Below are 18,019 nucleotides of genomic sequence, written 5' to 3' on the forward strand. Positions count from 1 at the left end.
CAGAGAGGCTAGAAGGACAGAGAGGATAGAGAGGACAGAAGGATAGAGAGGACAGAGAGGCTAGAAGGACAGAGAGGACAGAGAGGACAGAAGGATAGAGAGGACAGAGAGGCTAGAAGGACAGAGAGGACAGAAGGACAGAGAGTATAGAAAGGACAGAAAGAGACACACACACACAGGAAGAAGGAGAGACATTCTCAGCGTTACGGCGGTATGGAGCTGCAGGGGGTGGAATGATGGATGATGGGAAGACCACTTTGATCTCTGAAGAACAGTGTCACAGTGTGTGTGTGTGTGTGTGTGTGCTGACGGCGGGCAGGAAGTAATGTGTGTGTGTCGTGTGTGTCTTTCTCTGAGATTCGGAATCAGAGAGGAGTGTGTAACACGTACACACACACACACACACCAACACCTGCTGTGATCACACACTCCCCCCTGGTGGGAAAGGTGACCTAGTTAGCAGGTGCAGCGTTTAGCTGAGCTGAGTTTCCTGTCTCAGAACATCCAGTCATCTTTAGTAAACAAATACGCTGCTCAGGGACAACACGCATACATACATATGCATACGTGTACATCATGTGTTTCTGGTAAGGGGGTCCATACTTTGTTATGAAGGGGCTTTATGTCAGTGTTTCTCAATCCTAGTCCTGGGGACCCCAAGGGGTGCACAGTTTTGTATTTGCCCTAGCACTAACACACCTGATTCCTAGGGATGTAACGATTCACCAATACACATCAGTCCCTGATTCAAATGTTTAAGATACTAATGCATTGGTCTGTAGACCCCAAATCAATCCAAATGTAACATGTATCAGTCAGAAAATCGATTCAAACGTTACGAATTGCCGGTTCACATTTATTTTTATATTTTTATAAAATACCTAATCTTTTGTGACAACTGATGAGTCCTGTCCTTCAGTGTCGAACTAAGCATGTAACTGTGTGGACAGTCATTGGTCTACAAGTCATTTTGCATGCCGAACAACCCCAGGCAATATCAGTAGCCTGTAGTCAAACTGTGCACTGTGCCCAGCTTCATGCTCTGACCAACGCCAGGTAGGATGCCTGTTCTTACACATGCTAAAATGGCTTGCGCAATATTGGCTAAAATGGCTTGCGCTTTATTAGTTGAGTGACCCTGCTTCACAGAGTTCAAGTAACATACACATCTCAACATCAACTGTTCAGAGAAGCCAGTGTAAATCAGGCCTTCATGGTCAAATTGCTGAAAAGAAACCACTACTAAAGGACACCAATAATAAGAAGAGACTTTCTTGGACCGAAAACATGAGCAATGGACATTAGATCGGTGGAGTCCAAATTTGAGAACCGCCGTGTCTTTGTGAGATGCAGAGTAGGTGAACAGATGATCTCCGCATGTGTGGTTCCCACCGTGAAGCATGGAGGAGGAGGTGTGATGGTGTGGGGGTGCTTTGCTGGTGACACCGTTGTGATTTATTTAGAATTGAAGGCACACTTAACCAACATGGCTCGCACAGCATTCAGCAGCAATACACCATCCCATGTGGTTTGCGCATAGTGAGACTATCATTTGTTTTTTCAACAAGACAATGACCCAACACACCTCCAGGCTGTGTAAGTGCTATTTGACCAAGAAGGAGAGTGATGGAGTGCTGCATCAGAAGACCTGGCCTCCACAATCACCCTACCTTAATCCAATTGAGATGGTTTGGGATGAGTTGGACCGCAGAATGAAGGAAAAGCAGCCAACAAGTGCTCAGCATGTGGGAACCCCTTCAAGACTGTTGGAAAAGCATTCCAGGTGAAGCTGGTTGTGAGAATGCCAAGAGTGTGCAAAGCTGTCATCAAGGCAAAGGGTGGCTACTTTGAAGAATCTCATATATAAAATATATTTTGATTTGTTTAACACTTTTTTGGTTACTACATGATGCCATATGTATTATTTCATAGTTTTGATGTCTTCACTATTATTCTACAATGTAGAAATTAGTAAAAATAAAGAAAAACCCTTTGCAAATTATTACAGACTACAAAGGGAAACCCAGCCTGGAGCTGCCCAGTGACGCGAGCTTACCAGACGAACTAAATGCCTTTCATGCTCGCTTCGAGGCAAGCAACACTGAAGCATGCATGAGAGAACCAGCTGTTCCGGAAGACTGTGTGATCACGCTCTCCGTAGTCGATGTGAGCAACACATTTAAACAGGTCAACATTCACAAGGCCGCGGGGCCAGACGGATTACCAGGGCGTGTACTCAGAGCATGCGCGGACCAACTGGCAAGTGTCTTCACTGACATTTTCAACCTCTCCCTGACCGAGTCTGTAATACCCACACGTTTCAAGCAGACCACCATAGTCCCTGTGCCCAAGAATGTGAAGGTAACCTGCCTAAATGACTACCGCCCCGTAGCACTCACGTCGGTAGCCATGAAGTGCTTTGAAAGGCTGGTTATGGCTCACATCAACACTATCATCCCGGAAACCCTAGACCCACTCCAATTCGCATACCGCCCCAACAGATCCACAGATGACACAATCTCAATCACACTCTACACTGCCTTTTCCCACCTGGACAAAAGGAACACTTATGTGAGAATGCTGTTCATTGACTACAGATCAGCGTTCAACACCATAATGCCCACAAAGCCCATCACTAAGCTAAGGACCCTGGGACTAAACACCTCCCTCTGCAACTGGATCCTGGACTTCCTGACGAGCCGTCCCCAGGTGGTAAGGGTACGCAACAACACATCTGCCACGCTGATCCTCAACACCGGGGCCCCTCAGGGATGTGTGCTTAGTCCCCTCCTGTACTCCCTGTTCACCCACAACTGCATGGCCAAGCACGACTCCAACATCATCATTAAGTTTGCTGACGACACAACAGTGTTAGGCCTGATTACCGACAGCGATGAGACAGCCTATAGGGAGAAGGTCAGAGACCTGGCAGTGTGGTGCCAGGACAACAACCTCTCCCTCAATGTGAGCAAGACGAAGGAGATGATCGTGGACTACGGGAAAAGGAGGGACAAACAGGCCCCCATTAACATCGACAGGGCTGTAGTGGAGCAGGTCGAGAGTTTCAAGTTCCTTGGTGTCCACATCACCAACAAACTATCATGGTCCAAACACACCAAGACAGTCGTGAAGAGGGCAAGACAACACCTTTTCCCGCTCAGGAGACTGAAAAGATTTTGCATGGGTCCCCAGATCCTCAAAAAGTTATACAGCTGCACCATTGAGTGCATCCTGACTGGTAGCATCACCGCCTGATATGGCAACTGCTTGGCATCTGACCGTAAGGCACTACAGAGGGTAGTGCGTACGGCCCAATACATCTCTGGGGCCAAGCTTCCTGCCATCCAGGACCTATATACTAGGCGGTGTCAAAGGAAGGCCCAAAATATTGTCAAAGACTACAGTCACCCAAGTCATAGACTGTTCTCTCTGCTACCGCACGGCAAGCGGTACTGGAGCGCCAAGTCTAGGTCCAAAAGGCTCCTTAACAGCTTCTACCCCCAAGCTATAAGACTGCTGAACAATTAATCAAATGGCCACCCGGACTGTTTACATTGACCCCCCCCCCACCTTGTTTTTACACTGCTGCTACTCTCGGTGTATTATCTATGCATAGTCACTTTACCCCTACCTACAGTGAGGGAAAAAAGTATTTGATCCCCTGCTGATTTTGTACGTTTGCCCACTGACAAAGAAATGATCAGTCTATAATTTTAATGGTAGGTTTATTTGAACAGTGAGAGACAGAATAACAACAACAAAATCCAGACAAACGCATGTCAAAAATGTTATAAATTGATTTGCATTTTAATGCGGGAAATAAGTATTTGACCCCCTCTCAATCAGAAAGATTTCTGGCTCCCAGGTGTCTTTTATACAGGTAACGAGCTGAGATTAGGAGCACACTCTTAAAGGGAGTGCTCCTAATCTCAGCTTGTTACCTGTATAAAAGACACCTGTCCACAGAAGCAATCAATCAGATTCCAAACTCTCCACCATGGCCAAGACCAAAGAGCTCTCCAAGGATGTCAGGGACAAGATTGTAGACCTACACAAGGCTGGAATGGGCTACAAGACCATCGCCAAGCAGCTTGGTGAGAAGGTGACAACAGTTGGTGCGATTATTCGCAAATGGAAGAAACACAAAAGAACTGTCAATCTCCCTCGGCCTGGGGCTCCATGCAAGATCTCACCTCATGGAGTTGCAATGATCATGAGAACGGTGAGGAATCAGCCCAGAACTACACGGGAGGATCTTGTCAATGATCTCAAGGCAGCTGGGACCATAGTCACCAAGAAAACAATTGGTAACACACTACGCCGTGAAGGACTGAAATCCTGCAGTGCCCGCAAGGTCAAGAAAGCACATATACAGGGCAGTCTGAAGTTTGCCAATGAACATCTGAATGATTCAGAGGAGAACTGGGTGAAAGTGTTGTGGTCTGATGAGACCAAAATCGAGCTCTTTGGCATCAACTCAACTCGCCGTGTTTGGAGGAGGAGGAATGCTGCCTATGACCCCAAGAACACCATCCCCACCGTCAAACATGGAGGTGGAAACATTATGCTTTGGGGTGTTTTTCTGCTAAGGGGACAGGACAACTTCACCGCATCAAAGAGACGATGGACGGGGCAATGTACCGTCAAATCTTGGGTGAGAACCTCCTTCCCTCAGCCAGGGCATTGAAAATGGGTCGTGGATGGGTATTCCAGCATGACAATGACCCAAAACACACGGCCAAGGCAACAAAGGAGTGCCTCAAGAAGAAGCACATTAAGGTCCTGGAGTGGCCTAGCCAGTCTCCAGACCTTAATCCCATAGAAAATCTGTGGAGGTAGCTGAAGGTTCGAGTTGCCAAACGTCAGCCTCGAAACCTTAATGACTTGGAGAAGATCTGCAAAGAGGAGTGGAACAAAATCCCTCCTGAGATGTGTGCAAACCTGGTGGCCAACTACAAGAAACGTCTGACCTCTGTGATTGCCAACAAGGGTTTTGCCACCAAGTACTAAGTCATGTTTTGCAGAGGGGTCAAATACTTATTTCCATCATTAAAATGCAAATCAATTTATAACATTTCTGACATGCATTTTTCTGGATTTTTGTTTTGTTATTCTGTCTCTCACTGTTCAAATATACCTACCATTAAAATTATAGACTGATCATGTCTTTGTCAGTGGGCAAACGTACAAAATCAGCAGGGGATCAAATACTTTTTTCTCCTCACTGTAACTCTGGGTCTTCCTTTCCTGTGGCGGTCCTCATGAGAGCCAGTTTCATCATAGCGCTTGATGGTGTTTTCAACTGCACTTGAAGAAACTTTCAAAGTTCTTGTAATTTTCTGGATTGACTGACCTTCATTTCTTAAAGTAATGATGGACTGTTGTTTCTCTTTGCTTATTTGAGCTGTTCTTGCCATAATATGGACTTGGTCTTTTACCAAATAGGGCTATCTTCTGTATACCAACCCTACCTTGTCACAACACATTTACATTTTAGTCATTTAGCGACTTACAGTTAGTGAGTGCATACATCATTTATTTATTTTTCATACTGGCCCCCCGTGGGAATCGAACCCACAACCCTGGCGTTGCAAACGCCATTCTCTACCAACTGAGCTACATCCCTGCCGGCCATTCCCTCCCCTACCCTGGACGACGCTGGGCCAATTGTGCGCCGCCCCATGGGTCTCCCGGTCGCGGCCGGCTATGACACAACTGATTTGCTGAAATGCATTAAGAGGGAAAGAAATTCCACAAATAACTTTTAACAAGGCACACCTATTAATTGAAATGCATTCCAGGTGACTACCTCATGAAGCTGGTTGAGAGAATGCCAAGAGTGTGCAAGGCAAAGGGTGGCTACTTTGAAGAATCTCAAATATAAAATATATTTTGATTTGTTTAACACTTTTTTGGTTACTACATGATTCCATGTGTTAGTTCCTAGTCTTCACTATTATTCTACAATGTATTCTACAACGTATAAACAATGTATACACTTTTGACTAGTACTGTATAATGATAAGATAGACAGTATAATGATATATAATGATAAGATGGACAGTATAATGATAAGATACAGTATAATGATAAGTACAGTAGGCAGTATACACTATGTGACTGATGTACTCACTGTTTCTCCTCACTGATGATGAGCAGCACCTTGTTCTGACCTCTGATCTTAGCAGCCAGACTCTCACTGGCAACCCTGACACACACACAGAGAGATGTATCATACACTGGGCTGGCAATCAGAGTGTATGTGTGGGTGTTTCCTGTATCTGCTATATGTGTGTGTGTGTGTGTCCTACCCACCTCTGCTCTTTGACCCAGCGGTTGACGTTGGCCATGACCACCTTGCTCTCCTGGCGGAGGTGTGTGTTGTCAGAGTGCGCCCCCTCCACCTCCAACCGTAGTTTGTCCAGCTATAACACACACACACACACACACACACACACACACACACACACACACAGCACAGCGATAAACTATCTTCCAACACCTAGGCAAAGTGTTTTCGGTTATATCTAAGGGCTTAAGTGCCTTGCTCAAACAGCAAGGGCACAACGGCAGTAGGCTCCACACATATTTTTCTGGTCAGTGCTGGGATTCAAAACCGTAACCAATCAGTTACGAGCATGCCTCCCTAACCTTGAGACTACATGCTGCCCTATAGAGGGAGAGAAGGAGAGGGGGAGAGAGGGGAAGGAGGAGTAGAGAGGGAGAGGGTGGTGACGGACTAAGACGCTGACTCGGTCATGTCACCTATCAACCAGAGCCGTTCTGGCACATGACTTTCCCACTGTCACCATGGTAATGCCACAGAGATATTACCCGTACACATGACACCCCACAGACAACTCAAATGTGCTGGAGAATCAGTTAAGAAATCAACAGTTGGTTTGTTGATCAGATTTCCTAAACTTTTAAGGGTCTAATTAAAGATCTTGGTTGATTTTCAAACAGAAACATATCTTCACAGCACCAGTACAGACTTTATAGAGCTAAAGAGAGACCTTCAACTGAATAACAGGTTGAGTTCTCCCACAGCCTTTTACAGTGTCAGATTCAAATGACCTTGAGGTCAGCTCACCAAGTGTTTCATGTTATCAGAATACTTGTCAGAAACATATGTTAAATTCTCATGCATTGGCTCACTATGTTGTGAGTATATATAAGGAAGGGGATTGTGCCTATAGAATACATCACGTTTAAAATATGTATCATTTCAGGTACTATTTAATGAAGCTGCCAGTTGAGGACAAGTGAGGCATCTGTTTCTCAAACTAGACACTAATGTATTTGTCCTCTTGCTCAGTTGTGCACCGGGGCCTCCCACTCCTCTTTCTATTCTGGTTAGAGCCAGTTTGTGCTGTTCTGTGAAGGGAGTAGTACACAGCGTTGTACGAGATCTTCAGTTTCTTGGCAATTTCTCGCATGGAATAGCCTTCATTTCTCAGAACAAGAATAGACTGACGAGTTTCAGAAGAAGGTTCTTTGTTTCTGGCCATTTTGAGCCTGTAATCAAACCCACAATTGTTGATGCTCCAGATACTCAACTAGTCTCAAGAAGACCAGTTTTATTGCTTCTTTAATCAGCACAACAGTTTTCAGCTGTGCTAACATAATTGCAAAAGGGTTGTCTAATGATCAATTAGCCTTTTAAAATGATAAACTTGGATTAGCAAACACAATGTGCCATTGGAACACAGGACTGATGGTTGCTGATAATGGGCCTCTGTATGCCTATGTAGATATTCCATAAAAAAACAGCTGTTTCCAGCTACAATAGCCATGTACAACATTAGCAATGTCTACACTATTTCTGATCAATTTGATGTTATTTTAATGGACAAAAAAATTGCTTTTCTTTCGAAAACAAGGACATTTCTAAGTGACCCCAAACTTTTGAATGGTAGTGTACTTTATATTGTGATCTCTAAATTCTTTAGGATTTGTACATCTTTCATTTATTGTCAGACTACATGGGTTCTTCCAGATCCTACGTGGTTAGCTAAAGTCAACACTAAATAACAGAAGAAAATGAATCTGGGTGCAGTTATATCTGAAAATAACACAAAGTGCACACATGCCCAGCCTGACAGGCGACACATACTCTGTGACAAGTAGAATCAATGGAATATATTAGAACCATAAGACAGTCTCTTACAAATCATACAGTACCTTCAGAGAGTATTCACACCCCTTGATTTTTTCCACACTTTGTTGTCTTACAGCCTGAATTTAAAATTGATTAAATTGAGAGATTGTGTTACTGGCCTACACACAATACCCCATAATGTCAAAGTGGATTTATTTTATTTTATATTTTTTATAACAAATGAAAAGCTGAAATGTCTTGAGTCAATAAGTTTTCAACCCCTTTGTTATGGCAAGCCTAAATGTAATGTCCTTAAAACAAGTCAAAATGAGGCTCAGTAGTGTGTGTGGCCTCCACGTGCCTGTATGACCTCCCTACCACGCCTGGGCATGCTCCTGATGAGGTGGCGGATGGTCTCCTGAGGGATCTCCTCCCAGACCTGGACTAAAGCATCCGCCAACTCTTGGACAGTCTGTGGTGCAACGTGGCGTTGGTGGATGGAGCGAGACATGATGTCCCAGATGTGCTCAATTGGATTCAGGTCTGGGGAACGTGCGGGCCAGTCCATAGCATCAATGCCTTCCTCTTGCAGGAACTGCTGACACACTCCAGCCACATGAGGTCTAGCATTGTCTTGCATTAGGAGGAACCCAGGGCCAACCGCACCAGCATATGGTCTCACAAGGGGTCTGAGGATCTCATCTCGGTACCTAATGGCAGTCAGGCTACCTCTGGCGAGCACATGGAGGGCTGTGCAGCCCCCAAAGAAATGCCACCCCACACCATGACTGACCCACCGCCAAACCGGTCATGCTGGAGGATGTTGCAGGCAGCAGAACATTCTCCACGGGCGTCTCCAGACTCTGTCACGTCTGTCACATGTGCTCAGTGTGAACCTGCTTTCATCTGTGAAGAGCACAGGGCACCAGTGGCGAATTTGCCAATCTTGGTGTTCTCTGGCAAATGCCAAACGTCCTGCACGGTGTTGGGCTGTAAGCACAACCCCCACCTGTGGACGTCGGGCCCTCATACCACCCTCATGGAGTCTGTTTCTGACCGTTTGAGCAGACACATGCACATTTGTGGCCTGCTGGAGGACATTTTGCAGGGCTCTGGCAGTGCTCCTCCTGCTCCTCCTTGCACAAAGGCGGAGGTAGCGGTCCTGCTGCTGGGTTGTTGCCCTCCTACGGCCTCCTCCACGTCTCCTGATGTACTGGCCTGTCTCCTGGTAGTGCCTCCATGCTCTGGACACTACGCTGACAGACACAGCAAACCTTCTTGCCACAGCTCGCATTGATGTGCCATCCTGGATGAGCTGCACTACCCGAGTCACTTGTGTGGGTTGTAGACTCTGTCTCATGCTACCACTAGAGTGAAAGCACCGCCAGCATACAAAAGTGACCAAAACATCAGCCAGGAAGCATAGGAACTGAGAAGTGGTCTGTGGTCACCACCTGCAGAACCACTTCTTTATTGGGGGTGTCTTGCTAATTGCCTATAATTTCCACCTATTGTCTATTCCATTTGCACAACAGAATGTGACATTTATTGTCAATCAGTGTTGCTTCCTAAGTGGACAGTTTGATTTCACAGAAGTGTGATTGACTTGGAGTTACATTGTGTTGTTTAAGTGTTCCCTTTATTCTTTTGAGCAGTGTATTTTCAAGCATTGTGGTGGCTGCATCATGTTGTGGGTATGCTTGTCATCGGCAAGGACTAGGGAGTTTTTTAGGATAAAAAGAAAAGGAATAGCGCTAAGCACAGGCAAAATCCTAGAAGAAAACCTGGTTCAGTATGCTTTCCAACAGACACTGGGAGACAAATTCACCTTTCAGCAGGACAATAACCTAAAACACAAGGCCAAATATACACTGGAGTTGCTTACCAAGACAACATTGAATGTTCCCGAGTGGCCTAGTTACAGTTTTGACTGAAATTGGCTTAAAAATCTATGGCAAGACTTTAAAATGACTGTCTTGCAATGATCAACAACTATTTTGACAGAGATTGAAGAATTTAAAAAATAATTATGTGTATTGTACAATCCAGGTGTGCAAAGCTCTTAGAGACTTACCCAGAAAGACTCACAGCTGTAATCGCTGCCAAAGGTGATTCTAACATGTATTGACTCAGGGGTGTGAATACTTATGTAAATTAGATATTTCCTAATTACATTTTCAATACATTTGCTAGATTTTCTAAAAACATGTTTTCCGTTTGTCATTATGGGGTATTGTGTGTAGATAGATTAGAACATTTTATCTATTTAATCCATTTTGAATTCAGGCTGTAACAACAATGTGGAATAAGTGAAGGGGTATGTATACTTTCTGAAGGCACTGTAAGTTCTCCTCCCATTCTTACAGCTACACACTCCAATAATATTTTGGTACTACAGAACAAATAAAAATGAATATCAATTAAACTAGTAAACCCTGTGAGACTGAAACCTTAGACTCTTGTGTTTTCTTCCTGTGTTCACGGACAGACCAAAGGTGGCCTTCTATGCTGCTTTGACTGATTCAGGAGGGGTAGGACCCTTCAATACTGACACCACACTGATCTACAGTAAAGTCTTCACCAACACTGGCAGAGCCTACAACCCAACTACAGGTACTGACCACACTAATCCAGCTACGGTCCAGTATTACTAACAGTGTCTATGAGAGATGGACAGTGCTGATCTCTCCCTGCTTCTCCTCTGATACAGGTATCTTCACAGCAACAGTGAGAGGAGTCTACTACTTCAAGTTCACTGCCTTTGAGGCGCGCAGATTACAAACCTTTGGCATTTACCTTTACCACAATGACAAGAGACTGATGTTTAATTTTGACACCAATGATCAGTATTGGGAGTACATTTCTAATGCTTTGACTCTAGAGCTGGATGAGGGGGATGTTGTCTATATGCGTCTCCCCTAAAAACATGGGTTATATGATACCACCTTCAGTGGCTTCCTGCTCTTCACCATGCTGTAATGCCATAACGACCTCAACTTTCTGATGTGAACAGTTCTGGGGTTAAAGCCCCCAATGTTCCTCACTAACCAATAAATAAGCATTATAAAAGCCAGATGACACTCTCTTGTATCATTGACATTTACCCATCAGTGATGTAAAGTTATGACAATTCTAACTGCTGCATCCTGATGATTGTAATGTAATTATCATACAGTAAGTAGTGAATAATACATGTGTAATATATAATAAATTATTTATAAAAAAAATTGATTGGACTTAAATGGCGCTTTTTCTAGACACCCAAAGCACTTGACATAGTAAGGGGGAAGCTCACCTCATCCACCGCCAATGAAGGACAGTATTATTCAATATAGTAAATACAGTGGGGGAAAAAAGTATTTAGTCAGCCACCAATTGTGCAAGTTCTCCCACTTAAAAAGATGAGAGAGGCCTGTAATTTTCATCATAGGTACACGTCAACTATGACAGACAAACTGAGAATTCTTTTCTCCAGAAAATCACATTGTAGGATTTTTTATGAATTTATTTGCAAATTATGGTGGAAAATAAGTATTTGGTCACCTACAAACAAGCAAGATTTCTGGCTCTCACAGACCTGTAACTTCTTATTTAAGAGGCTCCTCTGTCCTCCACTCGTTACCTGTATTAATGGCACCTGTTTGAACTTGTTATCAGTATAAAAGACACCTGTCCACAACCTCAAACAGTCACACTCCAAACTCCACTATGGCCAAGACCAAAGAGCTGTCAAAGGACACCAGAAACAAAATTGTAGACCTGCACCAGGCTGGGAAGACTGAATCTGCAATAGGTAAGCAGCTTGATTTGAAGAAATCAACTGTGGGAGCAATTATTAGGGAAATGGAAGACATACAAGACCACTGATAATCTCCCTCGATCTGGGGCTCCACGCAAGATCTCACCCCGTGGGGTCAAAATGATCACAAGAACGGTGAGCAAAAATCCCAGAACCACACGGGGGGACGTAGTGAATGACCTGCAGAGAGTTGGGACCAAAGTAACAAAGCCTACCATCAGTAACACACTACGCCGCCAGGGACTCAAATCCTGCAGTGCCAGACGTGTCCCCCTGCTTAAGCCAGTACATGTCCAGGCCCGTCTGAAGTTTGCTAGAGTGCATTTGGATGATCCAGAAGAGGATTGGGAGAATGTCATATGGTCAGATGAAACCAAAATATAACTTTTTGGTAAAAACTCAACTCGTCGTGTTTGGAGGATAAAGAATGCTGAGTTGCATCCAAAGAACACCATACCTACTGTGAAGCAGCGGGGTGGAAACATCATGCTTTGGGGCTGTTTTTCTGCAAAGGGACCAGGACGACTGATCCGTGTAAAGGAAAGAATGAATGGGGCCATGTATCGTGAGATTTTGAGTGAAAACCTCCTTCCATCAGCAAGGGCATTGAAGATGAAACGGAGGAATGGGCCAAAATACCAGCAACAGTGTGTGAAAACCTTGTGAAGACTTACAGAAAACGTTTGACCTGTGTCATTGCCAACAAAGGGTATATAACAAAGTATTGAGAAACTTTTGTTATTGACCAAATACTTATTTTCCACCATCATTTGCAAATAAATTCATTAAAAATCCTACAATGTGATTTTCTGGATTTTATTTCCTCATTTTGTCTGTCATAGTTGACGTGTACCTATGATGAAAATTACAGGCCTCTCTCATCTTTTTAAGTGGGAGAACTTGCATAATTGGTGGCTGACTAAATACTTTTTTTCCCCACTGTATGTTAAATTAAATGTATGGTGAATGTTGTCCCAGTTCTCTCACCTCCTGCACCTTGCTGCTGTATTTCTCTTGTAGTGTCTCTGACTCTGTCCTCAGTACGACCAGACGCTCCTCCTGATTGGCTAGCCGCTGGACGTTCTCTTGGCCCTGCCTCTGTGACCTAAGCAGCTGAGTGGTCAACGAGCTGTACTTCTCCTCCAAAGTCCTCACCTGATTGGTCAATGAGTTGTTCTCCTCCTCCAATGTCTTCACCTGTGGAAGGAGGGCGAGATAAGCAATGTCAGGGTGATGTTCATGTAGGCACACATTAACAAAACGTTTGTTGTTGGACAATCTTTTTATGTTTTTTTTTATTTGTTTTTTTTAATCAATTTTGTCTGATAATATATAATTCACAAGTGATAGGCTAATATTGTCACCCATCAGACTATTCTTGATTTAATATTGTCTTTACATTTACTAAATAATATGTGTGACATTGTTTGGATTTAGAATGGACCATTATCATGCACCTGTATCGAAACAGGGGCAGTGGGAAAAAATACATGTAATCTATGCACTTAAATAGCAAATGGAGGACGCTTTTCCCAGTGGTTTATTTTCATGTCAGCCAGGTAGGCTATACTCCTGTTGTAAATATAAGCAATGTGCTTAATATTAGGAAAGTTGAGACATAAATATAGTAGGCCTAGCCTATAGAAAGCTGATGGGATCCTCCTCTTTTTATTAGCTGCCATCACTCTGTTTTCTCCCACAATTGCATAGCCTATAGAAATGTTGCGCAACATGAGCTCATGGGCCCTCATGAAGTGTTTGATTAGATTTTCGAAACTATTTGCATTGATGTCAGAGTGATTAGAGGGACAATAGAGTGCTAATTACCAGGCAGTTAGCAAGTTTGGTAGGCTACTAATGACCAGCAGCAGCATCAGAGCTTGGAGAAGCCTAGTTACTGTGACTAAACGGTAATGTGGAATTTGACTGCCTTCATGACCCGTGACCACCGGTGTGGCGGTAATACGGTCACCGCAACAGCCCTACTCCGCCCTAATAATGGGATTTGTCTTCCACAGAGTGGAAGGCGGGCTGCCAAGCACCCTCCTATTCCTCTCTTTGGATTGGTGGATACATCTTGTTATTTGAATACTTTTTTGAATAGTCGATGTGGGGTGTTGATGTTATGGTAATATTTTATGTATCATTAAGGAAAATGTTGGGAAATGTCAAAGATAAAATATAGTAAACATGATTGACATTTTATAAGTCCAGATGCATGTCTAAATAAGGAATATAGTCAATACAATGTGTAAACATGCTTTGATGAATATATGTATTTTATTTTTAAAAAGTGTCTGAGCCATGCCACCAATATACTGAGATAAGGGAAAGAGGCAAAAGCGCCCATGGCCTTTTGGAGTAAACAACATGTGTTATTGGACTTTCAAAGATAATAGTGGCGTGGCAGTTAAAGATGTTGATCAGTGATCTTAACGGGAGTAGCTTTGTAAGCTATGTATACATGACTGTGCATTTGTGTGTGTATATAAGAGATCTCTAAGCCAAAGAGAGACAGCCGTTCCATGGAGTGGCTCGGCTTTGTTACGCAATAATAAAGTCTAATTTCTGGATTCACAAGCTCCAGTCTCTTGAGAGATATTTTTTAGTTGACTATTTTTTAGTCAAATATTTCTACGACATATTTGGCGAGCTAGCCAGGAGTTGAAAAAAAGGGTCCAGAGACGGTGTACATCTGCAGTTATGAAACGGCTTGGACGGACCATACAAACAAAAGCGGCCGCTTTTAAAAGGTAAGCCAAGCTCTTACTTATATAGTATAAATGTTTGTGTGGTTCGATCTGGGGCACGGCATCAGCTGCAGAAATACCCAGTAGGTCTCTCCAAATTTAAGAACCAGAAAATTAGAGACTGGGAGCTTTTGAATTTAAGAATACATGTCGATATCACTCTGTTGTTCGTCTGAACCGTCTGTCCAATTGATTTGATTCATTTGATTTATCCAGCTGATCGCTTTGTCTGGGTCATTTCGGCACGGGCGGTTGTCCATCTGGTTGAGCGATCAGACAATAACAAGTTAAGTCCTACGAATACCGCTATAAACGTGTCGAGGAAGTGTATCGTTTATAGGCTGCTTAGGTAGGCGAAATCCTGTGCAATACTGCTTATTTTCTGTGTCGAGGAAGTGAATCAGAGAAGAAGGGAAGAATTTACAGGTCGCTTAGGAAAGCGTAGTAAAAGTCCAGGTGTGTAGAGGAAGTGGATCACCTAGGGGGCTAAATAAATAGAAATCCTGTGGATAAAATTAGCGCTCCAGAGGGCTGAACGGGCAGGTGGCTAGCTAAATTTGGGACTTACGGTTACCGCTCTAATGAGGAATTCATTGTTAGAGGTCTGCTCGGGTAGGTGGGGAATTATCCTGTGTTGTGGTGATGCCAAAGTTAGGCAGGGTCGATCAGGTAAAAAAGTTAGGTCATCCTGAGTAGGTGAACGGGTTAAACAGTCACTAAGCCTTCAAGATATAGAGGTGTGTATGATAATTATATATACGTTGGAATAATAAGCTTTTCATGTAAATGATATCTTGGAGTTTCGTACAACAATGCCTGTCATAGAATTTTGTAAGATCAGTGAATAGTGACCAGCCTATACGATTCTGGGAGGATTCTATGACTGAGGGGAAGGATTTGGGTAATTTGTTGTTCGTTCCGCTGAGACTAGATTGTGATTAACTGATTTGTGGCAATAAAGAATCATTAGAAACATCAATGGTTTGGTAGATATGAATATATTGGAATAGAATGAATTTTATGTGAGTGTAATTTAATACAAGGGATTGGATAAAATTATAGGTGTTGACTTGTCCAAACACGTAGACGTACGTGGAAATGGGAGAGAGTACATAGGGCATGTGGTAGAATTAAGCATTATAATAAACTATCTATTATTTCAGAAGCAGAGGTGATATAGTCAAGGAATTGTAGTATATTAGGGGAAAATATAATTCATTTGGTTAGGTCGTTAGATCTGGTTCCGAATCAATTAATGTGGGGTTTGACTCGTTGACTGTTAAGTTGTTTACGTTGAGCGTGTGAGATCTGTGTCCTTCAAAGCTATATTCTGATAAAGTGTGGTATGTGCCAGATACTAAAACTACTGACCATTATCATTGGAATAAAGGAGGATTAACTTGTCATTTCAATAAAGCATAGATTCTGCATCGCTGATTAGAGTCTATGTTTTCTAAGTATAGTTCAGCTATGGTTGTGGGTTGTTTAGATTGAAGAAACATTCAGGATAAGACTGGACGATTTAGCAGCCTGCGTCTTTTCAGACTGAAGGACTCACTTATTCAACGGGAAAGAAGGAGGAGTGACTATAGTCAGAAAGGACAGTTAAATACATTTGAATAGCGGACTGGCAATTGCGATAGAGTTATGGCCATAATTTGAATTGTTTAGGTAGACTGGAATGAAAGTAAGGTCTTTTAATAATATGAATATAAATATATTATTAGTTATTGTTGGGATGTGAATAGACTTTACTAATGCCATGAACTGGTTTCCGGGTAAAAGAGAGTCGTACTTGCTTGACTGTATCGAGCTGAAAGAGATATTTGAAGCAAGTTTGAATAGCTGGATGGAAAACATTTATTTGACAAATTCTAATTGTTATTACTTTATTCTATAGTTTGCGTGACACCAGTAATGTATGCGAATAGTTGGTGAATTCTAGAATGATAATGTATTTTCGTTACGTGAACCAGGGGATGCAAGGACCTTTGGCTATTATGCTGAGGGAATAGCACCAATTTATAGTGGGTTCTAGATTTGTTGAATAAACAAACTTATATTTTAAACTAAAGTAATGCAATAGGCTACAATTATAACATTATCAGAAAAGGGCACTATACGCCAGGGTTGCGTGTTCGATTCCCAAGGGGGGCTAGTATAAAAATGTATGAGCTCACTAATTGTGGGTCGCTTGGGATAAGAGCATCAGCTAAATGACTAACATATAAAAATGTTAATGGGTATGGAGAGAAGAGTGCGTGGTAGTAATTTTTTAGTCATTGAATAAGGTTTTGCTAGATTAATCGAGTAACAATGGTGGAATATGTCTATAAATAAATTGGATCGTGATAAATGGATGATTTCAATATATGATGGTAAACTACAGCAAGTGTTTGGTGTTACTTGTAGCTTACTTAGAAAGGATAGTTCATTCATTCTGATAATGGCGGAGTGATGGTTTAATTGCGCGGCTATGATTTTAGTTGATTACAAGAGAAATAGGATATAGTTTACGACGCATGGAGAAGTGAATGTCTTATATGGTAATAGATAAACTGAACCAAACATGACGTTACTACGGCAATTTAGGATGGTTAATGTTGTTACGTTCGTTTTTAAACCCTATGATAGAGGTAAATGCAGAACGCTGTTTGAAAGTGTGGTTTATTAGTAGGTCTGCTAGTAAAAATGGAAGAATTTCCATTTTTGTCTGCGGGTGTTAACCATTGGGGCTTGCTGAAACGTGAGAGCGCTATAAGGGACATTATGGGTTACGTTAGGTGTACAAGGATCGCGTTTTTGTAGGAAGTCGTAGGAGGTTGAATATTATCGGCAGGAAATTGCTAGCTAGTTAGCGGTGAGAGCTAGTGCGGTTTTCGTTGGGTGACGTCACTTGCTCTATGAACTGGAAGTAGTTGCTTTGCAGGGGCCGTGGCTTTTGTGGAGCGACGGGTAACGGTGCTTCGATGGTGAATGTTGTCGATGTGTGCAGTGGGTCCCTGGTTCTAATCCAGTAAGGGACAGAAAGCAAATCTTTTACATTGATGCTATTGACGTGAATTACTGGTTTCATTGATAACATTATAGGAAAGATGTTGTCCTACCAATCCATGTCGGATAGGATAACATAGTAATTAAAATTGCATATCGGTGAATTGGATGTTTTATTGGTTTTTACTATAAATGTAAAATAATTTGTCATCTGTTGAGGTACCGTTATGAGGAAAATTAGCGGTAGAGTATGATAGATATTGTAGAGGGTTTAAAATAAAATAAAATAAGTAAGTTAATTGGGTGATGAGACAGGTTGACTTGATGTTGAATGGGATTGTTTAATAGAAGTAATTATTTATATTTAGGAGAATG

The 18,019-nt window shown here is 42.6% G+C and overlaps 1 protein-coding gene across 2 annotated transcripts in view; it reads right to left on the reverse strand.

The window, feature by feature from the left end:
* LOC121549761 (golgin subfamily A member 6-like protein 22) overlaps positions 1-18,019 on the reverse strand; it is a 126,637-nt gene that overhangs the window by 17,967 nt on the left and 90,651 nt on the right. For both annotated transcript variants that reach the window (XM_041861624.2, XM_041861625.2), the window contains 3 exons: positions 12,888-13,097; positions 6,316-6,425; positions 6,134-6,208 (listed from right to left, as the gene is read on the reverse strand). In XM_041861624.2, the coding sequence (XP_041717558.1) occupies positions 6,134-6,208; positions 6,316-6,425; positions 12,888-13,097 (395 nt within the window). The remainder of the gene's footprint in view (positions 1-6,133; positions 6,209-6,315; positions 6,426-12,887; positions 13,098-18,019) is intronic.

The sequence above is a fragment of the Coregonus clupeaformis genome, chromosome 34 (assembly GCF_020615455.1).
Source record: "Coregonus clupeaformis isolate EN_2021a chromosome 34, ASM2061545v1, whole genome shotgun sequence".
NCBI lineage: Eukaryota > Metazoa > Chordata > Actinopteri > Salmoniformes > Salmonidae > Coregonus > Coregonus clupeaformis.